The 19,285-nt window shown below is 41.3% G+C and overlaps 1 protein-coding gene across 1 annotated transcript in view; it reads right to left on the reverse strand.

The window, feature by feature from the left end:
* LOC124596419 (venom carboxylesterase-6-like) overlaps nucleotides 1–19,285 on the reverse strand; it is a 107,649-nt gene that overhangs the window by 37,765 nt on the left and 50,599 nt on the right. Inside the window, exons 4-5 of the mRNA XM_047135550.1 lie at nucleotides 7,776–7,961; nucleotides 3,640–3,839 (exon numbers count right to left, since the gene is read on the reverse strand). Coding sequence (XP_046991506.1) covers nucleotides 3,640–3,839; nucleotides 7,776–7,961 — 386 coding nt within the window. The remainder of the gene's footprint in view (nucleotides 1–3,639; nucleotides 3,840–7,775; nucleotides 7,962–19,285) is intronic.

Here is a 19,285-nt window from a genome sequence, read left to right on the forward strand (position 1 = left end):
AATAAACACAGCATAAACAAAGAGTATGGTCATCAGTACAAGACGCAGACTGTCCAATATTAAAATAGGACAATCTAGCATTAGCCAAGTAAGTGCATTTAAATATCTTTGAGGGACAATAATTGAAGACTTGAGAAGCCACCAGGAAGTGAAAACTCGAATTGCCACAGCGAAGGAGGCATTCAACAGAAATAGACTTTTATGTGACAAATTATATGAAGGTCTAAGGAAAAGGCTTGGCAAATGTTTTGTCTGGAGTGTGGCACTACATGGGGCAGAAACATGGACGCTGAGACGAGAGGATGAAAAAAGGTTAGAAGCATATGAGATGTGGATGTGGAGGAGAATGGAGAGAATAAGATGGATGGAAAGAGTGAGTAATGAAAGAGTACTGGAAAGTGTTGGAGAGAGAAGATGTCTGCTGAAGGTTGTAAGAGAAAGGAAAAAGAACTGGTTGGGACATACACTGGGAAGGGAGTGTTTACAAGCAGATGCTTTGGAAGGATTGGTTTGTGGGAGAAGACTGAGAGGAAGAAGGAGATACAAGATGATAGACGACAAAAAGGGAAGAGGAAATTATGCAGACGTGAAGAGGATGGCAGAAGACCAGACAGCCTGGAGAACTACCATGTCAAAACCTGCCTTTCGACAGAACACTGATGTTGATGAATTATAACAAAGTCTACGAAGAATGACACATTTTTGGCGAATCTCCAATGTCACGTTGGCTTAAAATGGTGTACTTTCAGAATACGCGAATTATAATACGAAACTGTCTAAATTCGAAAATTTCTTAACCACCAGTATGACGTTTCTCGTCATTTTATTACAACAAATCGCATCAATAACAGTACTGGAGAATCTTCTCGAGAGGTTCAATGTACTGGTGCTTAGAAACAGTATACGAGTATATTCATAGGGTGTAAGTTATAACATAAAACCCAACAAAAATGAGCGTCAAACAAGAAAATTACAATATGGTGTCTCACAAATTCTGGTTGTGACATAGAGAGCGTTCTTATTTCTCACTGGTTCTGTGTTACGTGGCACGTAGCGGAATAACGTGTTTCACGTAACGAAATGGCTGCTCAACGTGGAAGAGCAAGAATTTGTTGGGACTTGGCAAGACAGCCAAGCCACTAGGAGGTAGCCGAAAGGCACGCGTTTAAGCTCACGGAGGCTGGCGTGAGGTCTGGAACAGGTAAAGTAATTATACTAGCAAAAGAAGGTACGTAGCTTCTGAAATACTTAACTTTAATCCATAATTGGTGAACATCGGTCTGACGGTACATGCATCACAAGATAAATAGCAAATGATAATGGCGCCTTTCTAGGTCGTAGCAAATGACGTAGCTGAAGGCTATGCTAACTAACGTCTCGGCAAATGAGAGCGTAATTTGTCAGTGAACCATCGCTAGCAAAGTCGGCTGTACAACTGGGGCGAGTGCTAGGAAGTCTCTCTAGATCTGCCGTGTGGCGGCGCTCGGTCTGCAATCACTGACAGTGGCGACACGCGGGTCCGACGTATACTAACGGACCGCGGCCGATTTAAAGGCTACCACCTAGCAAGTGTGGTGTCTGGCGGTGACACCACAGAATTGACATCACAAAAATCGTAAAGCGCCACGTCAACGTTGGCTAACTCGTCGCATGTGATGACGGCATAAATTCCGTTACACACGTTGGCGCGACTCCACGATCTTTGGCAGCGGTCAGATGTAGTCACATTTGCGTAGTTACCTATAAACAGTATAGCTTGTTGAGCTTGTGTACGTTTGAAAATCAGCTACGGCTTAATAGTTCTGTGAAAGTCTCCAGCGTTAGGACACGAAACATGAAGCGCGGAAGCATGTCTCAGAACTCGGTCTAATAATGCCAATAAAACAGAAATCATCAGAGATGTAAATAGCCGCTGTGAAAAGCTGCAATGTATTCTCAGAGCGATCTTGCGCTTTCAGTAACTGCTGTTATCATGCAGGACGAAAGAACTGCGGCAGAATTGTCATGTCAAAAGGGAACTTTTATACTGATTGCAGTTTTGCATTTTCATGAGTCCTTTGGGATACGGCAAACTATGCTGTGACATTAAACAAGGAAGTAACGAAGGGCCGTCATCACAACAATAAAGAATAATAAACATTTCATTTGAACTAAGAAGGAGAAATATATAAAAATCAAAAGAGACTTATCCTCTTATACAGCAAACGATCGGAAATCTCGCGACTTGTGATCCCATTCTTCACACGCCTATCCAACTGTATCGAATAGCTGTTTAAGTTTTTATTATGGCCAAACCAAGTAGGTGGTTATTCCATTATTACAACATACTATGATAGTGAAGTGATCGGAGTACTGTTTTAGGCAGCTTTTATTACCTTGCCATAGAGCGGTATTTAAAAGCGGGCAGATAATGTATGAAATGTGAGCTACTATAAGGGGCGATCAAAAAGTTTCATTTGAGGGCGTTGCTGCAACGTAGCACGACTTCGATGTGGGTATATGAGCATCGACATGTGGCATTCGTATTTTTCCGATGTGCGTGCAGTAAATGCAGAATTACGGCGACGTGATTACCAAATGCATCCAGAAGGACCAACACGCTATTATTCATTTCTCGGGTGCCAAGAATAAACACCGGTTGACACTCACCGGAGGATGAAGACTGTGTACAGGGCAGCTCGTCTGTCGAAAACCACCATTGCTGCGACAACGAGTGTGGCTGCTTCATGATAACTCACGTTCCCAAATCGCAAATATCGTAACCCAAAAGTAGTGCCAACTGAAGTGGAAGACACGCAAACATCCGCCCTATTGAACTGATCTCTCCCCCATGCGATTATCGAGCCTTCGGTCTCTTAAAAGAGGCCTTGAAGCGTCGACAATTCCTGTCTGACGAGGATGTACAGCAGACAGATACGGATTTTTTCACGCAGCAGGACACGGTGTTTAGCCAAACGGGTATCTTCAATATGGTGCGTCGGTGGGATAATTGGCTCAGCGCCGCGCGGGATTAGCCGAGTGGTCTAGGGCGCTGCAGTCGTGGACTGTGCGGCTGGTCCCGGCGAAGATTCGAGTCCTCCCTCGGGCATGGGTGTTTGTGTTTGTCCTTAGGATAATTTAGGTTAAATAGTGTGTAAGCTTAGGGACTGATGACCTTAGCAGTTAAGTCCCATAAGATTTCACACACATCTGAACAATTGGCTCAGTGCTTACGGCCTTTTTGCCTCATTGACATACCAAGTATGCACTGCACGGCCTTCGAACAGGAACTTTTTGATCGCTCCTTATACAAAGAATATTTAAGGAAAACATAAAAATATTTACCATAGAAGGAAATAAGTTAATGTACTATGCCCCTAATTATCTGGAAACAGCTGACCAGATAGAGTACAGAGGAATATTGTACGACCATAAAAATATTACAGTCTGTGAATCACATTATCACAACTTTGAATATAGTCGTTATGCAAAGAAGAAAAGAGCACCAGAACGTAGGTATAAGTGGTGAATACTATCAAACCATTAAAATATTGATTTATATAAAAAATCTGAAACTAACTTAATTAGTTTAAAGCACTTGTTTGAGGTCCATATACTGCGTATAGCGTTCGCAGGCGGCCACTTAGGCAGAGAACTCACAGCTTCTGTTTGGACGTCCGCGTCGTGTGCCACGAGTTCATGCGCATCCTGCGTCCTCAGGAAGTCCAGCAGCTCCCTGGAGTCGTTGGTGGAGAATCCCAGGACCTGCCCCAGGCGGAACGCCTTCTCTCTCGCTACGCTCGTCACGCCGTAAGGAGAGACTGACTCACCGCTCTCTATGGTCACTGACCGGAAGAGGCCTGTTGGAAGTCACAGTGGCAGATAAAGTACTAGTCTATTGCCTTTCCTCTGTGACACATTTCGAATATTTCATCACACATCTGGACCAGTGTATGGTGGATTATACAGTCAGTTCCACAAGAAAGTGACGCCGATATCTTTATGAAATAAAAGACACTAATATAAACATATATTTACATGGAAATACATGTAATTACTAATTGCACATTTACCTAATAGTTCAATTTTCGCCATTATCGATTATAGGTTTGCACCTTTTTGGCATGCTTTTCACTAAATTTTCTGCATATTCTTTCGGTAACGACCTTCATATCGTCCTGATTTTACATGACATCTGCTTCAAAGTACATATTGGCTTTCCTTTAAGCTTCATCTTAATACACGACCAAAAATATTCGATAGGATTTGTATTCGGAAACACTGCAGGCCAATCCATCGTGGGACACCCCATTGTCTTGTTTCCACGCTATACAGAGGCAGCTAACGTGTTTCACATCGTTATCCTCTTGAAGCACCCAGTTTGCCTCGTTCGAACCAAATAACTTCTTAACGGATCTCAGACGGCTTTTTTGATAAACATTACAATTTTTTGCGCTGCCTCGTGACGCTTCAGATATTTTGCACTAATTTTAAAATGCTACCGACAAAACAAAATATTCAACTCTCGCACTGTTTATCTATACACTGTGCAAAAACCCACTGAGTACAGATTCGAGACCACATTACATTTAAAATTATGATGTACACTTTATTGTGGAACTGACTGTCCATTACTGAATTCCATAAAGTAATTGTAAAAAATAAAACATTTAGTCACGAGACAATCTATAACCGTACGAAGAAAGGTTTAAAGCCACAGAACAATAACACACAGTAATAAATCCGTACGTCTTGAGGCTCCTCCACACAGAGATTCCCCACTCTGAGGTTTCTGTTCCTAAACGACTCGCATACTCTAGTGAATGGGTATCGATATGCACTATTTGTATAAATGTTGGCTAAAAGACCAAAACACTTACCGTCTATCAGCGAACAGTGAACGTGGGTCCTTTTTCTCATTTTTCTCTTACCTCCATCATTATATTTCTTGTCGCAAGGAACATGCAGAACAATATTTGGACATCACCTGTAAGTCTACTACTTGTCCTGTGTCGACACTAATGACTCTAAAACTCCATTCAGTGAAGTACACTCCCTCTTCATCCAAGAGCTGTCACAGGAAAGTGCTGTATCTTTGATATTAGTTGCATGACAATTTTCTTGACTTTCCTCCTGGATTGCCATTTTCATGCTCTCTTCATCTTTCTTCTGTAACTGCATTGAGGAGAGTAGTGTTCATTGTAGTAAATTTTAGGGGAGGACCTGGTATGTTTGTAATATCATGTAAAGGGGTTCTGCCATCTCTTCCAATTCTTATACATCTTAGTCCAATGCAAATCTCATATTGGCTTCATACATGCTTTTTCCTGTCTTCGATGTCTTAAATGGTGTGTCAGAACCACAGTCTTGACATAAAATGTGCAGTGTGCAAACCAAACCTTCTCTCCTTCCATCATTCACCAAATTCGCATTTTCTACAAAAAAATAGCACTTACAGGCTTTTCTAAGTGCCAATTCCAGATCCACAATTCTGAAACCTATCTTTATGTTATAATTTATTTCTTCTGTCACAGTACCTTTCCCAAGTTTTAGTTTAGATGCACTTGGAGACAAACTAATGTTTGCATCTGCAGACCTGACTCTAACCTTAACATCAGTTTTCCGCTTTACATTGGAAATATGAGACTAACTATATTTTTTAAATACCTTACCAGGGTTAGGCACTGTAAAAAGCAATCAATATATTCAACCTTGCACAAAGAATGACACAATAAATCCAACTTCTCTCAAATTCCACTAAACAGCGCAAAACTTGTTTACAAAGCAGCACAGCCTTCTATACCTCGCTGCTTGGACCACAAAATGGCTCCACAGCCTTCTATACAACACTGCTGTGTTGCATACAAAAAATCACAGCCTTCTAATGCTATACTTTCCTGGTTCACAGGAACTGCTTACAATTTAAATTTTTTATGCCATTTGTAGTTCGAATTTTAAAGAAAAAATTTGGGATAATAATGTCAGTTATATTTACTTTCAAATAAGCAAATAAAAAACATATGTAAATTTTTCATGTTTTGTGCCACTGTCCTCCCTAGACCACCATGCGTGCTGGAATTAATCTGATCCTATCCTTATGATCCTAACAGGAGTGATACATAACAGGTTGTAGTATATTCCTAGAGTCATGTTTTAAAGCTGGTTCTTGAAACGTTTTAAGTAGGCTTTCTCAGAACTTTATATGTCTATCTTCAAGAATCTGCCAATTAAGTTTCTTTAGCATCTCTCTGACACTCTCCTATGGATCGAACAAGCCTTTGGCCATTCGTACTGTCCTTCTCTGTATGCATTCAATATCCCCTGTTAGTCCACTTTGGTATGGATCTCACATACTACAACAATATTCTAGGATAAATCATATGAGAGATTTGTAAGCAAATTTCTTTGTAGACTGATTGCATTTCCCCTGTATTCCACTAATAAAGCAAAGTCTACCAACTGCTTTACCCACGAGTGAGCTTATGTGATCACTGTTGACAGATTCCAGCCCTAAATCACTAATACTCTAGTCATAGGAACGTTTTTTAGTTTTGTGAAGAGCACACTTTTACATTTCTGAACATGTAAAGCAATTTGCCGATTTTTGCACCAGTTTGAAATCTTGTCAAGATCTAACTGAATATTTATGCTGCCAGTACTTCATTATGGATAACTAAATAATCTGCAAAAAATCTACTATCAATATTGACTGCAAGCTCATTAATATTCAACAAAGACAGTAAGGATCCGACACATTTCCCTGGGACACAATTGAAGTTAACTTCCACATCCGTCGATGATTCTACATTCCATATAACTACGTCATTCAAACTTGTAAAACATTTTGTTTGTTCATAGACGCAATCACATTCTTATGACACAGTCATAACCGATTTCGGCCAAACAATAACAATCTTCAGATTCTAAAGGTGGCATACAATGAACACACCTGTATTCATTGTGTTCATGCGTTGTAAAACTTTTAACTACGCATGAACCTGTGTTCAGTGTTATAATCTGAAGATGGTCATTGTATGGCCGAAACCGGTTATGACTGTTATAAGAATGTGATTGCGTCTTTAAATAAACTAAATATTTTTACAAAATAATCAATCACTCGTTCCATTGACAAAATGTGTTTTTTTTTCATTCAAACTTGTTTGAGTACACTGTCAGCTCCTGCGGCACCTAACTACTGTGTCATATGATGGTGGATTGCAGCCATGCACTTTGTCGTAACCACCATGGAATGTTACAGCGTTGTTCCCCTTCAAATGCAAAAAACCGATTGGCGTACGACACCTCACTTTATCGATAAGGAAGGTCATTTTGTTTTGGCTCTTACAGAGGCGTTCTAATCTACTGTGGCTGGGAATTTCAATATGTCCTATGCCCGTTTGCATGTAGCCGCAAAAAGAGCTTTATTTCTTAACTATTTTATGGATATGGTAAGTAAAATTTTATCACTATCCGGTGTCCTCCAGGAAGAGAAAGTTTAGTCTTTAACATGCATTTAGCAACAAAGTCATTAGAGGAAACCAATACCAGGTCGTGCTCCAGTGCAGTAACGTACATTAGCAACCTCGGCTACAACAGCATTAAAAAATTTAAAAACTCGTGGCGTTGTCTCTGCAGCATTCCCTGTGTGGATTAGATCGTGAAATGTAGCTGCAACATATTTCTTGCAATTCTAGCAATATTGCTAAATCGGTAAGAAAGGACAGCACGAAATACTCTATGCAGATTAGTTCAGTTTCTCCTTAGTTTTAACAAGGCAGGATGGGAATCTGACTCACCTGCGGAGCTGGGCGATATGAGGTGGTGGGCCGCTGAGCTGCCGCCAGCGCTCTCCCCGCCGACTGTGACCTTTTCTGGGTCAGCGCCGAAGGCTGCGACGTTCTGCTGCAGCCACCGCAGGGCCATCACCTGGTCCTTCAGGCCTGCGTTGCCAGGGATCACCTCGTCCTCAGTGCTGAGAAATCCTGTAGACAAACATCGTTTCTCAAGCTACACTTCAAATATTCATGCAACAGTTAAATATGAAAGGCGAACAGTGTAATGAAACTGTATCAGTAGTACGACTAATTGTAACAATGTGCATAGAAGAGTGACAAGAAGATCGAAGGCAGAATAACAACAGAGGAAATAAAAAAAAAAAATAATGGAGCCCTTAGACATGGAGGGATGTCCCTTTTCACAAAGACAATTACCTGTTTGTAGAGTTCATTAATCATTTTGTTTTAAATAGGACTAAAAATCGTGTCTGAGGTTTGCGACCATACTGATACTTATAAAAATTGTAACCAATGCTGATTGGTCGCTTATAACAGTCACAGGATGTTAACTGATTTTCTTTATTGCATTAAGCGTTTCAAGCGTATCCCAAAATCAGACGATCAACACGTAAATTTGAGAACTAAGTTTTTCGCTATGGCACTTGTTGTGTAAAACATTCTCGGACTTCTGGTCGTGTCAGTTCAGGGTAAAACCTCGAGCTTTCGACGATTAGCTCCTCGTCTTCGTCAGGAACAACTAACTGTCAAACTGCTGCTGTGGCGGTCTTGCATAGCCCAAAGATGGCTTGAGATTGCTTGGTAATTAAGTCATGCTGTCGCAGACGGTGTCAACGTCTACGCTGGTGGCGTCGCCGCTCCCGCCGTAGAATAAACATAGCGACGAATATCTCTGGCTCTTCTCTGCACCGATAAATCGCTTCCATGCACCTCTAATGTTACATTCGCTGTCACGGCCGAAGATTTTCTCACACATTCTCGCTTCTATCGTCTCTTCATCTACAGAGTCCCAGTATGTAGCAATCTGGAAGAAATCTTTTGTTTAATCAAACAGTATTTTATATTTGTTTGTGAGCTTGTGCCAAGCAGCTGCAGGTTTCTCCAGTTCTCGACTTTATTATATGGCGCTGATGCTTTGTATAGCGGTCGGAAACAATGCGGGTGGATTGACCGATGGAATTGCTTCCGGCTAATAATGGGTGTTGTAACTTCCAGAAATCCTGAGGCTGAAACTGTCCTTAACAGGTGTGGTATCTCATTTATATTCCTAGGATGTCGGAAAATAGATCAGATACTTTGTCTTCCCAGGAGTCTGTCTATTTTGCAGGATGTAACACCGCAGAGAGGAAGGAATGCAGTCTATGGCTCATCAGTTGAATCTTCAACATTTTCACGTTCCCTTTTGTTGGAGAACACTGATTTCACATCAGCGATAGCATGACGTAATAATTGACCAATCAGAAATTTGACTGTCTGTTGATCCTGAGGAATGACGATGGAGGTAACTGTCGAATGCTCGAGGTTCTTTCCTGAACTGACACGACAAGAAATCTGAGAATGTTTCATACAGAATACAAACTTAATAAAAATGTTTTAGACACAAACAATGTAGGTCAAGTCATCAACATACCTCCCACCATCAGAGATCCACGCCCATCTCAATTCTACTTCTATCATCAGATATACAGTAGGTTCCTTTATTACGCTTTCTCGCCATTCCCGTGTAACCCACGGCTGGGAGACCAAACTAGTAATCAGTTTGAAGGAAACAAAATGTATTTATATTAGACTGACATCAGAATTCACGAGTTAAAATGTCAGAAGGAAACACAAAGAAGAGGAGACGGAAGGTGATAAAAGTATTCGAAGTTATCTGTTATGCTTTGTCTGATGGAATTAGATTAGGAAATGAGACACTTAAAGTGTTGTTGTTGTTGTGGTCTTCAGTCCTGAGACTGGTTTGATGCAGCTCTCCATGCTGCTCTATCCTGTCCAAGCTTCTTCATCTCCCGGTACTTACTGCAACCTACATCCTTCTGAATCTGCTTAGTGTATTCATCTCTTGGTCTCCCTCTACGATTTTTACCCTCCACACTGCCCTCCAATGCTAAATTTGTGATGCCCTGATGCCTCAGAACATGTCCTACCAACCGGTCCCTTCTTCTTGTCAAGTGGTGCCACAAACTCCTCTTCTCCCCAATTCTATTCAATACCTCCTCCTTAGTTATGTGATCTACCCATCTAATCTTCAGCATTCTTCTGTAGCACCACATTTCGAAAGCTTCTATTTTCTTCTTGTCCAAACTATTTATCGTCCATGTTTCACTTCCATACATGGCTACACTTTCATACATGGCTACACTCCAAACAAATACTTTCAGAAACGACTTCTGACACTTAAATCTATACTTGATGTTAATAAATTTCTCTTCTTCAGAAACGCTTTCCTTGCCATTGCTAGTCTACATTTTATATCCTCTCTACATCGACCATCATCAATTATTTTGCTCCCCAAATAGCAAAACTCCTTTACTACTTTAAGTGCGTAATCCCCGAATCTAATTCCCTCAGCATCACCCGACTTAATACGACTACATTCCATTATCCTCGTTTTGCTTTTGTTGATGTTCATGTTATATCCTCCTTTCAAGACACTGTCCATTCCGTTCAACTGCTCTTCCAAGTCCTTTGCTGTCTCTGACAGAATTACAATGTCATCAACAAACCTCAAAGTTTTTATTTCTTCTCCATGGGTTTTAATACCTACACCAAATTTTTCTTTTGTTTCGTTTACTGCTTGCTCAATATACAGATTGAATAACATTGGGGAGAGGCTACAACCCTGTCTCACTCCCTTCCCAACCACTGCTTCCCTTTCATGTCCCTCGACTCTTATAACTGCCACCTGGTTTCTGTACAAATTGTAAATAGTCTTTCGCTCCCTGTATTTTACCTCTGCCAACTTTAGAATGTGAAAGAGAGTATTCCAGTCAACATTGTCAAAAGCTTTCTCTAAGTCTACAAATGCTAGAAACGTAGGTTTGCCTTTCCTTAATATTTCTTCTAATATAAGTCGTAGAGTCAGTATTGCCTCACGTGTTCCAACATTTCTACGGAATCCAAACTGATCTTCCCCGAGGTCGGCTTCTACCAGTGTTTTCATTCTTCTGTAAAGAATTCGTGTTAGCAGCTGTGACTTATTAAACTGATAGTTAGGTAATTTTCACATCTGTCAACACCTGCTTTCTTTGGGATTGGAATTATTATATTCTTCTTGAAGTCTGAGGGTATTTCGCCTGTCTCATACATCTTGCTCACCAGATGGTGGCTCTCCCAAGGTCATCAGTAGTTCTAATGGAATGTTGTCTACTCCCAGGGGCCTTGTTTCTACTCAGGTCTTTCAGAGCTCTGTCAAACTCATCACGCAGTATCGTATCTCACATTTCATATTCATCTACATCCTCTTCCATTTCTATAATATTGTCCTCAAGTACATTGCCCTTATATAGACCCTCTATATACTCCTTCCACCTTTCTGCTTTCCCTTCTTTGCTTAGAACTGGGTTTCCATCTGAGCTCTTGATATTCATACAAGTGGCTCTCTTTTCTCCAAAGGTCTCTTTAATTTTCCTGTAGGCAGTATCTATTTTGCCCCTAGTGAGATAAGCCTCTACATCCTTACATTTGTCCTCTAGCCATCCCTGCTTAGCCATTTTGCACTTCCTGTTGATCTCTTTTTTGAGACGTTTATATTCCTTTTTGCCTGTTTCATTTACTGCATTCTTATATTATCACCTTTCAACAATTAAATTCAATATTTCTTCTGTTACCCAAGGATTTCTACTAGCCCTCGTCTTTTTCCCTATTTGATCCTCTGCTGCCTTCACTACTTCATCCCTTTTTGCAGTTTCTTCAGTTTTAATCTACAGTTCATAACCAATAGATTGTGGTCAGAGTGCACATCTGCCCCTGGAAATGTCTTGCAATTTAAAACCTGGTTCCTAAATCTCTGTCTTACCATTATTTAATCAATCTGATACCTTCTAGTATCTCCAGGATTCTTCCATGTATACAACCTTCTTTTATGATTCTTGAACCAAGTGTTAGCTATGATTAAGTTATGCTCTGTGCAAAATTCTACCAGACGGCTTCCTCTTTCATTTCTCTCCCCCAATCCATATCCACCCATTATGTTTCCTTCTCTCCCTTTTCCTACTCTCGAATTCCAGTCACCCATGACTATTAAATTTTCGTCTCCCTTCACTACCTGAATAATTTCTTTTATCTCATCATACATTTCATCAATTTCTTCATCATCTGCAGAGCTAGTTGGCATATAAACTTGTACTACAGTAGTAGGCATGGGCTTCGTGTCTATCTTGGCCACAATAATGCGTTCACTATACTGTTTGTAGTAGCTTACCCGCACTCCTATCTTTTTATTCATTATTAAACCTACTCCAGCATTACCTCTATTTGATTTTGTATTTATAACTCTGTATTCACCTGACCAAAAGTCTTGTTCCTCCTGCCACCGAACTTCAGTAATTCCCACTATATCTAACTTTAACCTATCCATTTCCCTTTTTAAATTTTCTAACCTACCTGCCCGATTAAGGGACCTGGTATTCCACGCTCCGATCCGTAGAACGCCAGTTTTATTTCTCCTGTTAACGACGTCCTCTTGAGTAGTCCCCGCCCGGAGATCCGAATGGGGGACTATTTTACCTCCGGAATATTTTACCCAAGAGGACGCCATCATCATTTAACCATACAGTAAAGCTGCATGCCCTCGGGAAACATTACGGCTGTAGTTTCCCCTTGCTTCCAGCCGTTCGCATTACCAGCACAGCAAGGCTGTTTTGGTTAGTGATACAAGGCCAGATCAGTCAATCGTCCAGACTGTTGCCCCTGCAACTACTGAAAAGGCTGCTGCCCCTCTTCAGGAACCACATGTTTGTCTGGCCTCTCAACAGGTACCCCTCCGTTGTGGTTGCACCTACGGTACGGCCATCTGTATCGCTGAGGCACGCAAGCCTCCCGACCAACGGCAAGGTCCATGGTTCATGGGCGGAGGACACTTAAAGTAGTAAATAAGTTTTGCAATTTGGGAACCAACATAAGCTTTTCCGAAGAAGAGAAATTTGTTAACATCAAATATAGATTTAAGTGTCAGGATGTATTTTCTGAAAGTATTTGTGTGGAAGTGAAACATGGACGATAAACAGTTTAGACAAGAAGAGAACAGAAGCTTTCGAAATATTGTGCTACAGAAGACTGCTCAATATTAGACGGGTAGATCATGTAACTAATTAGAAGGTACTGAATAGAATTGAGGGAAAGAGAAATTTGTGGCACAGCCTGACTAGGAGAAGGGATCGTTTGGTAGGACACATTGTGAGGCATCAAGGAATCACCAATTTAGTACTGGTGGGAAGTGTGGGGGGGGTAAAAATCGTAGAGGGAGACCAAGAAATGAATACACTAAGCAGATTCAGGAGGACGCAAGTTGCAGTAGTTAAACGAATCACAAACACAAATAATTAAAACGATAGCATACTTCTCAAGATGAGGAAGTTCGAAATAGGACGAAAGGAAAAGTGTTTGAAGACGACGGCGTTTAATAAGGTATTGAAGCTGGAGGAAAAATAATTCAAAACAAACGTGCATAGTCGTACTAACCGTTTTTGGATAACAGGGCACTGATTCAAGCAGTGGTACTGTTCTTCCTATGTGGGAATAATCGCAAATTCGGGCTGAAAGAGGAGTCTGTCAAGGACATTCTTTATTACCAGCACTGTTGTTAGCAGCCTTAAAGCGAAACGAATGGTAATAATAGAAATTTATTAATGGAACGTACCAGAACACCTTCCTTTCTCTCATGAAATTATATTGTCCGACTTTAGCGTGAATTAACAGTAGCTAATGGCAAAACTTTACTTACTAAGTTTAAAAGTAGCTTCGAAAAGCATATATTATGGAAATAATTATGTATACTTGACATATGAAAATGAAAATTGTTCATATTCGCAACGAAGTCACAGATCCAGTTGATAGAGTTTTGTGTTTATAACAGTGAAGGAGTGAGATTGGATGGAAAGTTTGAAGATTTAACAGGAGACTAAATATGGCATGAAGTGCATTTACACTGCCTGACAAAAAAAGAGCGAATCACCCAGAAGGGAGGAAGAGAATGAAAGCAAACTTCACGAGTTGAAAGGGTATGTATCGTTATTGAGACGATCACAAATGCGAGCCAAATTTGAAAAGAAAATGGCAGTACAATCCCACTTTGCGCACCCTCTGGCCTGAATGAATGCTCTGATTATATTGGGAAGAGAATCGTGAAGCCGTTGTATCCTTTACTGAAGTAAACTGTCGCACGTACCTGGATAGTGGCTCTGGGACGCAGTCGTTGCCCTAGATGGTCTCACAAATGTTCCATAGAGGACAAATTTGGGGATACTTCTGGACACGGGAATACCTCAGGATCATGCAGTTCATGAAGATACGACTCATGTCGCTGCCATAACGGATGGTCTTCCAGGAAACTGCAGAAACGCAATTTATCGCTGAACACACTGCGGAGCCAATCATCATTCCAGGGTTCCCGGTCACGACACCACTCGGAACGTGATGTTTGTCTTGCTGTGAGAAACCTTGTCCTGTTGAAAAATAGGACGACGATACACGAGCGGTAACGCATGAGGATGTCCATGAGGTACCGTTGTACTTTCAGGGTTGTCTCAGTCGCTACTGGCCGAGACCTGAGGTCATACCCCACTGCTCTCCACACCATGCTGCCAGAAGTAAATCGCTATGTCTCTCGAAAATATTTGGAGAATGAGACCTATCCCTACGCCGCCGCCATACTTTCTGACGATGGTTATCCAGGTATAGCGGAAGCGCAGTTTACCGCTGAATACAATGCGACGCCATTCAGCAGCAGTTCATGCTTGCCGGTCACGGTAGCACTCCAAAAGTCGGTGTTGTGGTGCTAACGGCATGACACGGTAATTCCCTAGTTCAGCCGCTGGTCTCCGACCAATGATGGGGAATGGCAAATAGAATATTACAGTGAGTCCATTGCTTATTCTCGGATGGCTGTCGTAGATGAGAAGGGGCTATGATGTGCCTGCTGCACAGTACGGCGACCCTCCCTTGTGGTGGTCAGACGTGGTTGACCGGAATCTTGACGACCAATACGGTTCAAATGGCTCTAAGCACTATGGGACTTAACATCTGAGGTCATCAGTACCCTAGACTTAGAACTACTTAAACCTAACTAACATAAGGACATCACGCACATCCATGCCCGAGGCAGGGTTCGAACCTGCGACCGTAGCAGCTTCTTTGTTCCGGACTGAAGCGCCTAGAACCGCTCGACCACAGCGGCCGGCGACGACAAATGTGCCTGCCCCAATATTGCCATGCAATACAACATCGGCCATTGTCACAGCTGAATGCCCCACGAACCTCAATTCGACCAGCCGGCCAGAGACCGAATTGAGGCCACTTCCAAAAGCTGACAGGTGCTTGTAACACTGTCTCACTCGAGAACTCGGCTTCTCCTTGGTTTTCACAGTGATCGCTCAATATCTAACATTGTTCACTCCCTAATACACGCTACAAGGCCTTGTAAGAACACGAACAACATTAACGCACACTCGTGGCCGTTGCAACTGCTACAGAGAATTCCAACTCTAATCATTTACAAACTTGCGGATGACGTGTACGTGTACGAAGTTACACATACATCCAACCATGACTTATGTGTGCTTCACTTCATTTGTCAAGCAATGAATTACACTAAAAATAGTTTTTTAAGCCAAGCTTCAGATGTCTCTGAATATCAATATTCGTAATAGTTTTGGTCTATGACACTGAACATTGCCTGTTAATGCGAAAACTATTTGAAAACCAAATGTTGCTTGGCGGCTAATAAAGAATGAATGTTGGGTAAGACAACAAAATAAACAACCAAATTAATCAAGGGTAGGACTGGTGCAAAAGATGTAATTACGACTTACTGAAAATGAAATGACGGAGGATGGGACATTTAATCATGAGATTAGTATATTTATGGAACAAGGTAGTTTTTTGTTTGGCTATGAGTGATAAGAAGACTGACAATACTACGTTGTTGTTGTTGTTGTGGTCTTTAGTCCAGAGAGTGGTTTGATGCAGCTCTTCATGCTACTCCATCCTGTGCAACCTTCTTCAACCCTGAGTAACTACTGCAACCTACATCCTTCTGAATCTAGTGCATTCAGGTCTTCGTCTCCCTCTACGATTTTTACCCTCCACGCTTCCCTCCAATACTAAACTGATGATCCCTTGATGCCTCAGAACGTGTCCTAGCAACTGATGCGTTCTTCTAGTCAAGTTGTGCCACAAATTCCTCTTCGCCCCAATTCTATTCATTACCTCCTCAACAGTTACGTGATCTACTCATCTAATCTTCAGCACCACATTTAGAAAACCTCTATTCTCTTCTTGTCTAAATTATTTATCGTCCATGTTTCACTTAACACCATGCAAATACTTTCAGAAAGGACTACCTGATACTTAAATCTGTACCCTATGTTAAGAAATTTCTCTTCTTCAAAAAGCCGGCCAGGGTGGTCGATCGGTTCTAGGCGCTACAGCCTGCAACTGCGCGACCGCTACGGTCGCAGGTTCGAATCCCGCATCGGGCATGGATGTGTGTGATGTCCTTAGGTTAGTTAGGTTTAAGTACTTCTAAATTCTAGGGGACTGATGACCTCAGAAGTTAAGTCCTATAGCGCTTAGAGCCATTTGAATCTTCTTCAAAAACACTTTCCTTGCTGTTGCCAGTCTACATTTTATAACCTCTCTACTTCGACCATCATCAGTTATTTTGCTCCCCAAATAGCAAAACCCATCTGCTACTTTAAGTGTCTCGTTTCCTAATCTAATTCCCTCAGTATCACTTGATTTGATTCGACCACATCCTATCATCCTCGTTTTGCTTTTGTTGATGTTCATCTTACATCCTCCTTTGAAGACACTGTCCATTCCGTTCAACTGCTCTTCCAGATCTTTTGCCTTCTCTGACAATTACAATGTCGTCGGTAAACCTCAAAGTTTTTATTTCTTCTCCATGTACTTTAATTCCTACTCCAAATTTCTCTTTTGTTTCCTTTACTGCTTGCTTAGTATACAGATTGAATAACAGCGAAGATAGGCTACAACCCTGTCTCAACTACTGCTTGCTTTCGTGCTCCCCGGCTCTTATAACTGTTATCTGGTTTCTGTACAAATTGTAAATAGCCTTTCGCTCCCTGTATTTTACCCCTGCCACCTTTAGAATTTGAAAGAGAATATTCCAGTCAACACTGTAAAAGCTTTATCTAAGTCTACAAATGCTAGAAACGTAGGTTTGCCTTTCCTTAATCTTTCTTCTAAGATAAGTCGTAAGGTCAGTATTGCCTCACGTGCTCCAGTGTTTCTACGGAATCCAAACTGATCTTCCCCGTGGTTGGCTTCTACTAGTTTTTCCATTCGTCTGTAAAGAATTCTTGTTAGTATTTTGCAGCTGTGACTTATTAAACTGATAGTTCGGTAATTTTCACATCTGGCAACACCTGCTATTTTTGGGATTGGAATTATTATATTCTTCTTGAGGTCTGAGGGTATTTCGCCTGTTTCATACGTCTTGCTCAGCAGATGGTAGAGTTTTGTCAGGACTGGCTCTCCCAAGGCCGTCAGTAGTTCTAATGGAATGTTGTCTCCTCGTGGGGGCTTGTTTCGACTTAAGTCTTGATCTGTCAAATTCTTCACATATTATCATATCTCCCATCACATTTTCATCTACGTCCTTTTCCATTTCAGTAATATTGCCCTCAAGTACAGCGCCCTTGTATAGACCCTCTATATACTCCTACCTTTCTGCCTTCCCTTCTTTGCTTAGAACAGGTTTTCCTTCTGAGCTCTTGATGTTCGTACAAGTGGTTCTGTTTTCTCCAGATACTACGTATCTGTACATAAATGACATCAAATAAACGCAAAAGAAACATGCATGGTTACAGGGGAAGACCATAAAATTGGGGAAGTCTCTATCCAACAGTAATGTCAAATAGCTATCGTTGATGATGAAGGCTCGAAACTCAGCCGCTTTCATTTCTGTAGCAGCCTTTACTGTATCATATACCGAAACCTCACCAATGGAAATGTTTTACCGGTAGACAGCAACGTTAATTGGAGCTTACTAGTTTCATTCTCACCAACAACCATCTGCCATAGCGGCATCGATCTCCTCTATACCTGAGTCATCATTCGCCAGTGGCTGTATTTCATGAAACTGACCACAATGCTGGCAGTTCATCTTGCTGTATGAAATTCTACTCCAGCAAGCAACCGTGTTGTTAAGTTATCTTGTCTAAACGTTCTAGCAGAGCCGCACGTCATACGACATATAAAACAAGCAGTACCAAGTTAATTGTGTCCACAAGCAACAAACTTCCACACAGTATTTTATCACATACGACCTGATATAAAGATCGTTAATACAAACATTTAGAAATAACAAGAAATATCTTTCTGACTTCAAAACCCAATAACAAGACTATCTCATCCCGAAAATGTTCAATTCTCAATTTCCTCCTGTTGCACATACTGTACTTAACAGCATAACCTCTGGTCCCCACACTTGCTTGCTACCCCTTGATCCCTTAGATCCTGCACAGATACAACCTCTCACATTTCCAACTAACACTCTCTGCTGTGATTAAGGGTACAGACCCAGACATCATAGCTCAGAATGTTGAAAGGGAACTAAACTCCAATCCTGAATTACAGAGCCAAACACAATGAGCACCTGTAATAATTCTACTCAGATGTTTCTTGTACATGCATTCTCAAAATCCCCGCAACTGTTGATTACTTCTTTACACATGAGGATCAAATGTACCATTATGCACAGCGGTTTCCCGATATCAACCCTTTGCTGTTATGAAAAATAGCTTAGAGGCAGTGACTGCTGCTGCTGTTGATTAACGATCTGAAGAGACTAGACAACTTTCATCAGTCTCTTATTACACCCCAAAATTAAACCGCATGTCCCATCTGTCTGCACATAGAGCTAATCCTACGTGAAAATGCGTGAAAGTTTTCTACATGCACTGGCGGAAAGAAATCGCAGCACTAAAAAATAATTAATGTAGCATAATGAAATTTCAGGAATACGTGATTCTAGGTAACATATTTAAGTGATGAAAATTGCAACTTCACAGGTTAATGTAAGCGCGAGACAAGCCTTTGTAAATGTGCAATTCTACTACATTAATAAATGGTGTAAGGCCAGAATACTGATTGAAAGCAAGCAAACGTGCATGCACTGCGTTATATAGCTGAAGGATGCAAGTTTGTGGGATGGATTTCCATGCCTGTTGCACTTGGTCGGTCAATACAGGGACGGTTAAAGCTGTTTGTGAATGACAATGGAGTTGTCCGATGATGAGCCACATGTGCTCGAATGGGGACGTACGTGG

Source organism: Schistocerca americana, chromosome 2 (genome assembly GCF_021461395.2).
Source record: "Schistocerca americana isolate TAMUIC-IGC-003095 chromosome 2, iqSchAmer2.1, whole genome shotgun sequence".
NCBI classification, from domain to species: Eukaryota; Metazoa; Arthropoda; class Insecta; order Orthoptera; family Acrididae; genus Schistocerca; species Schistocerca americana.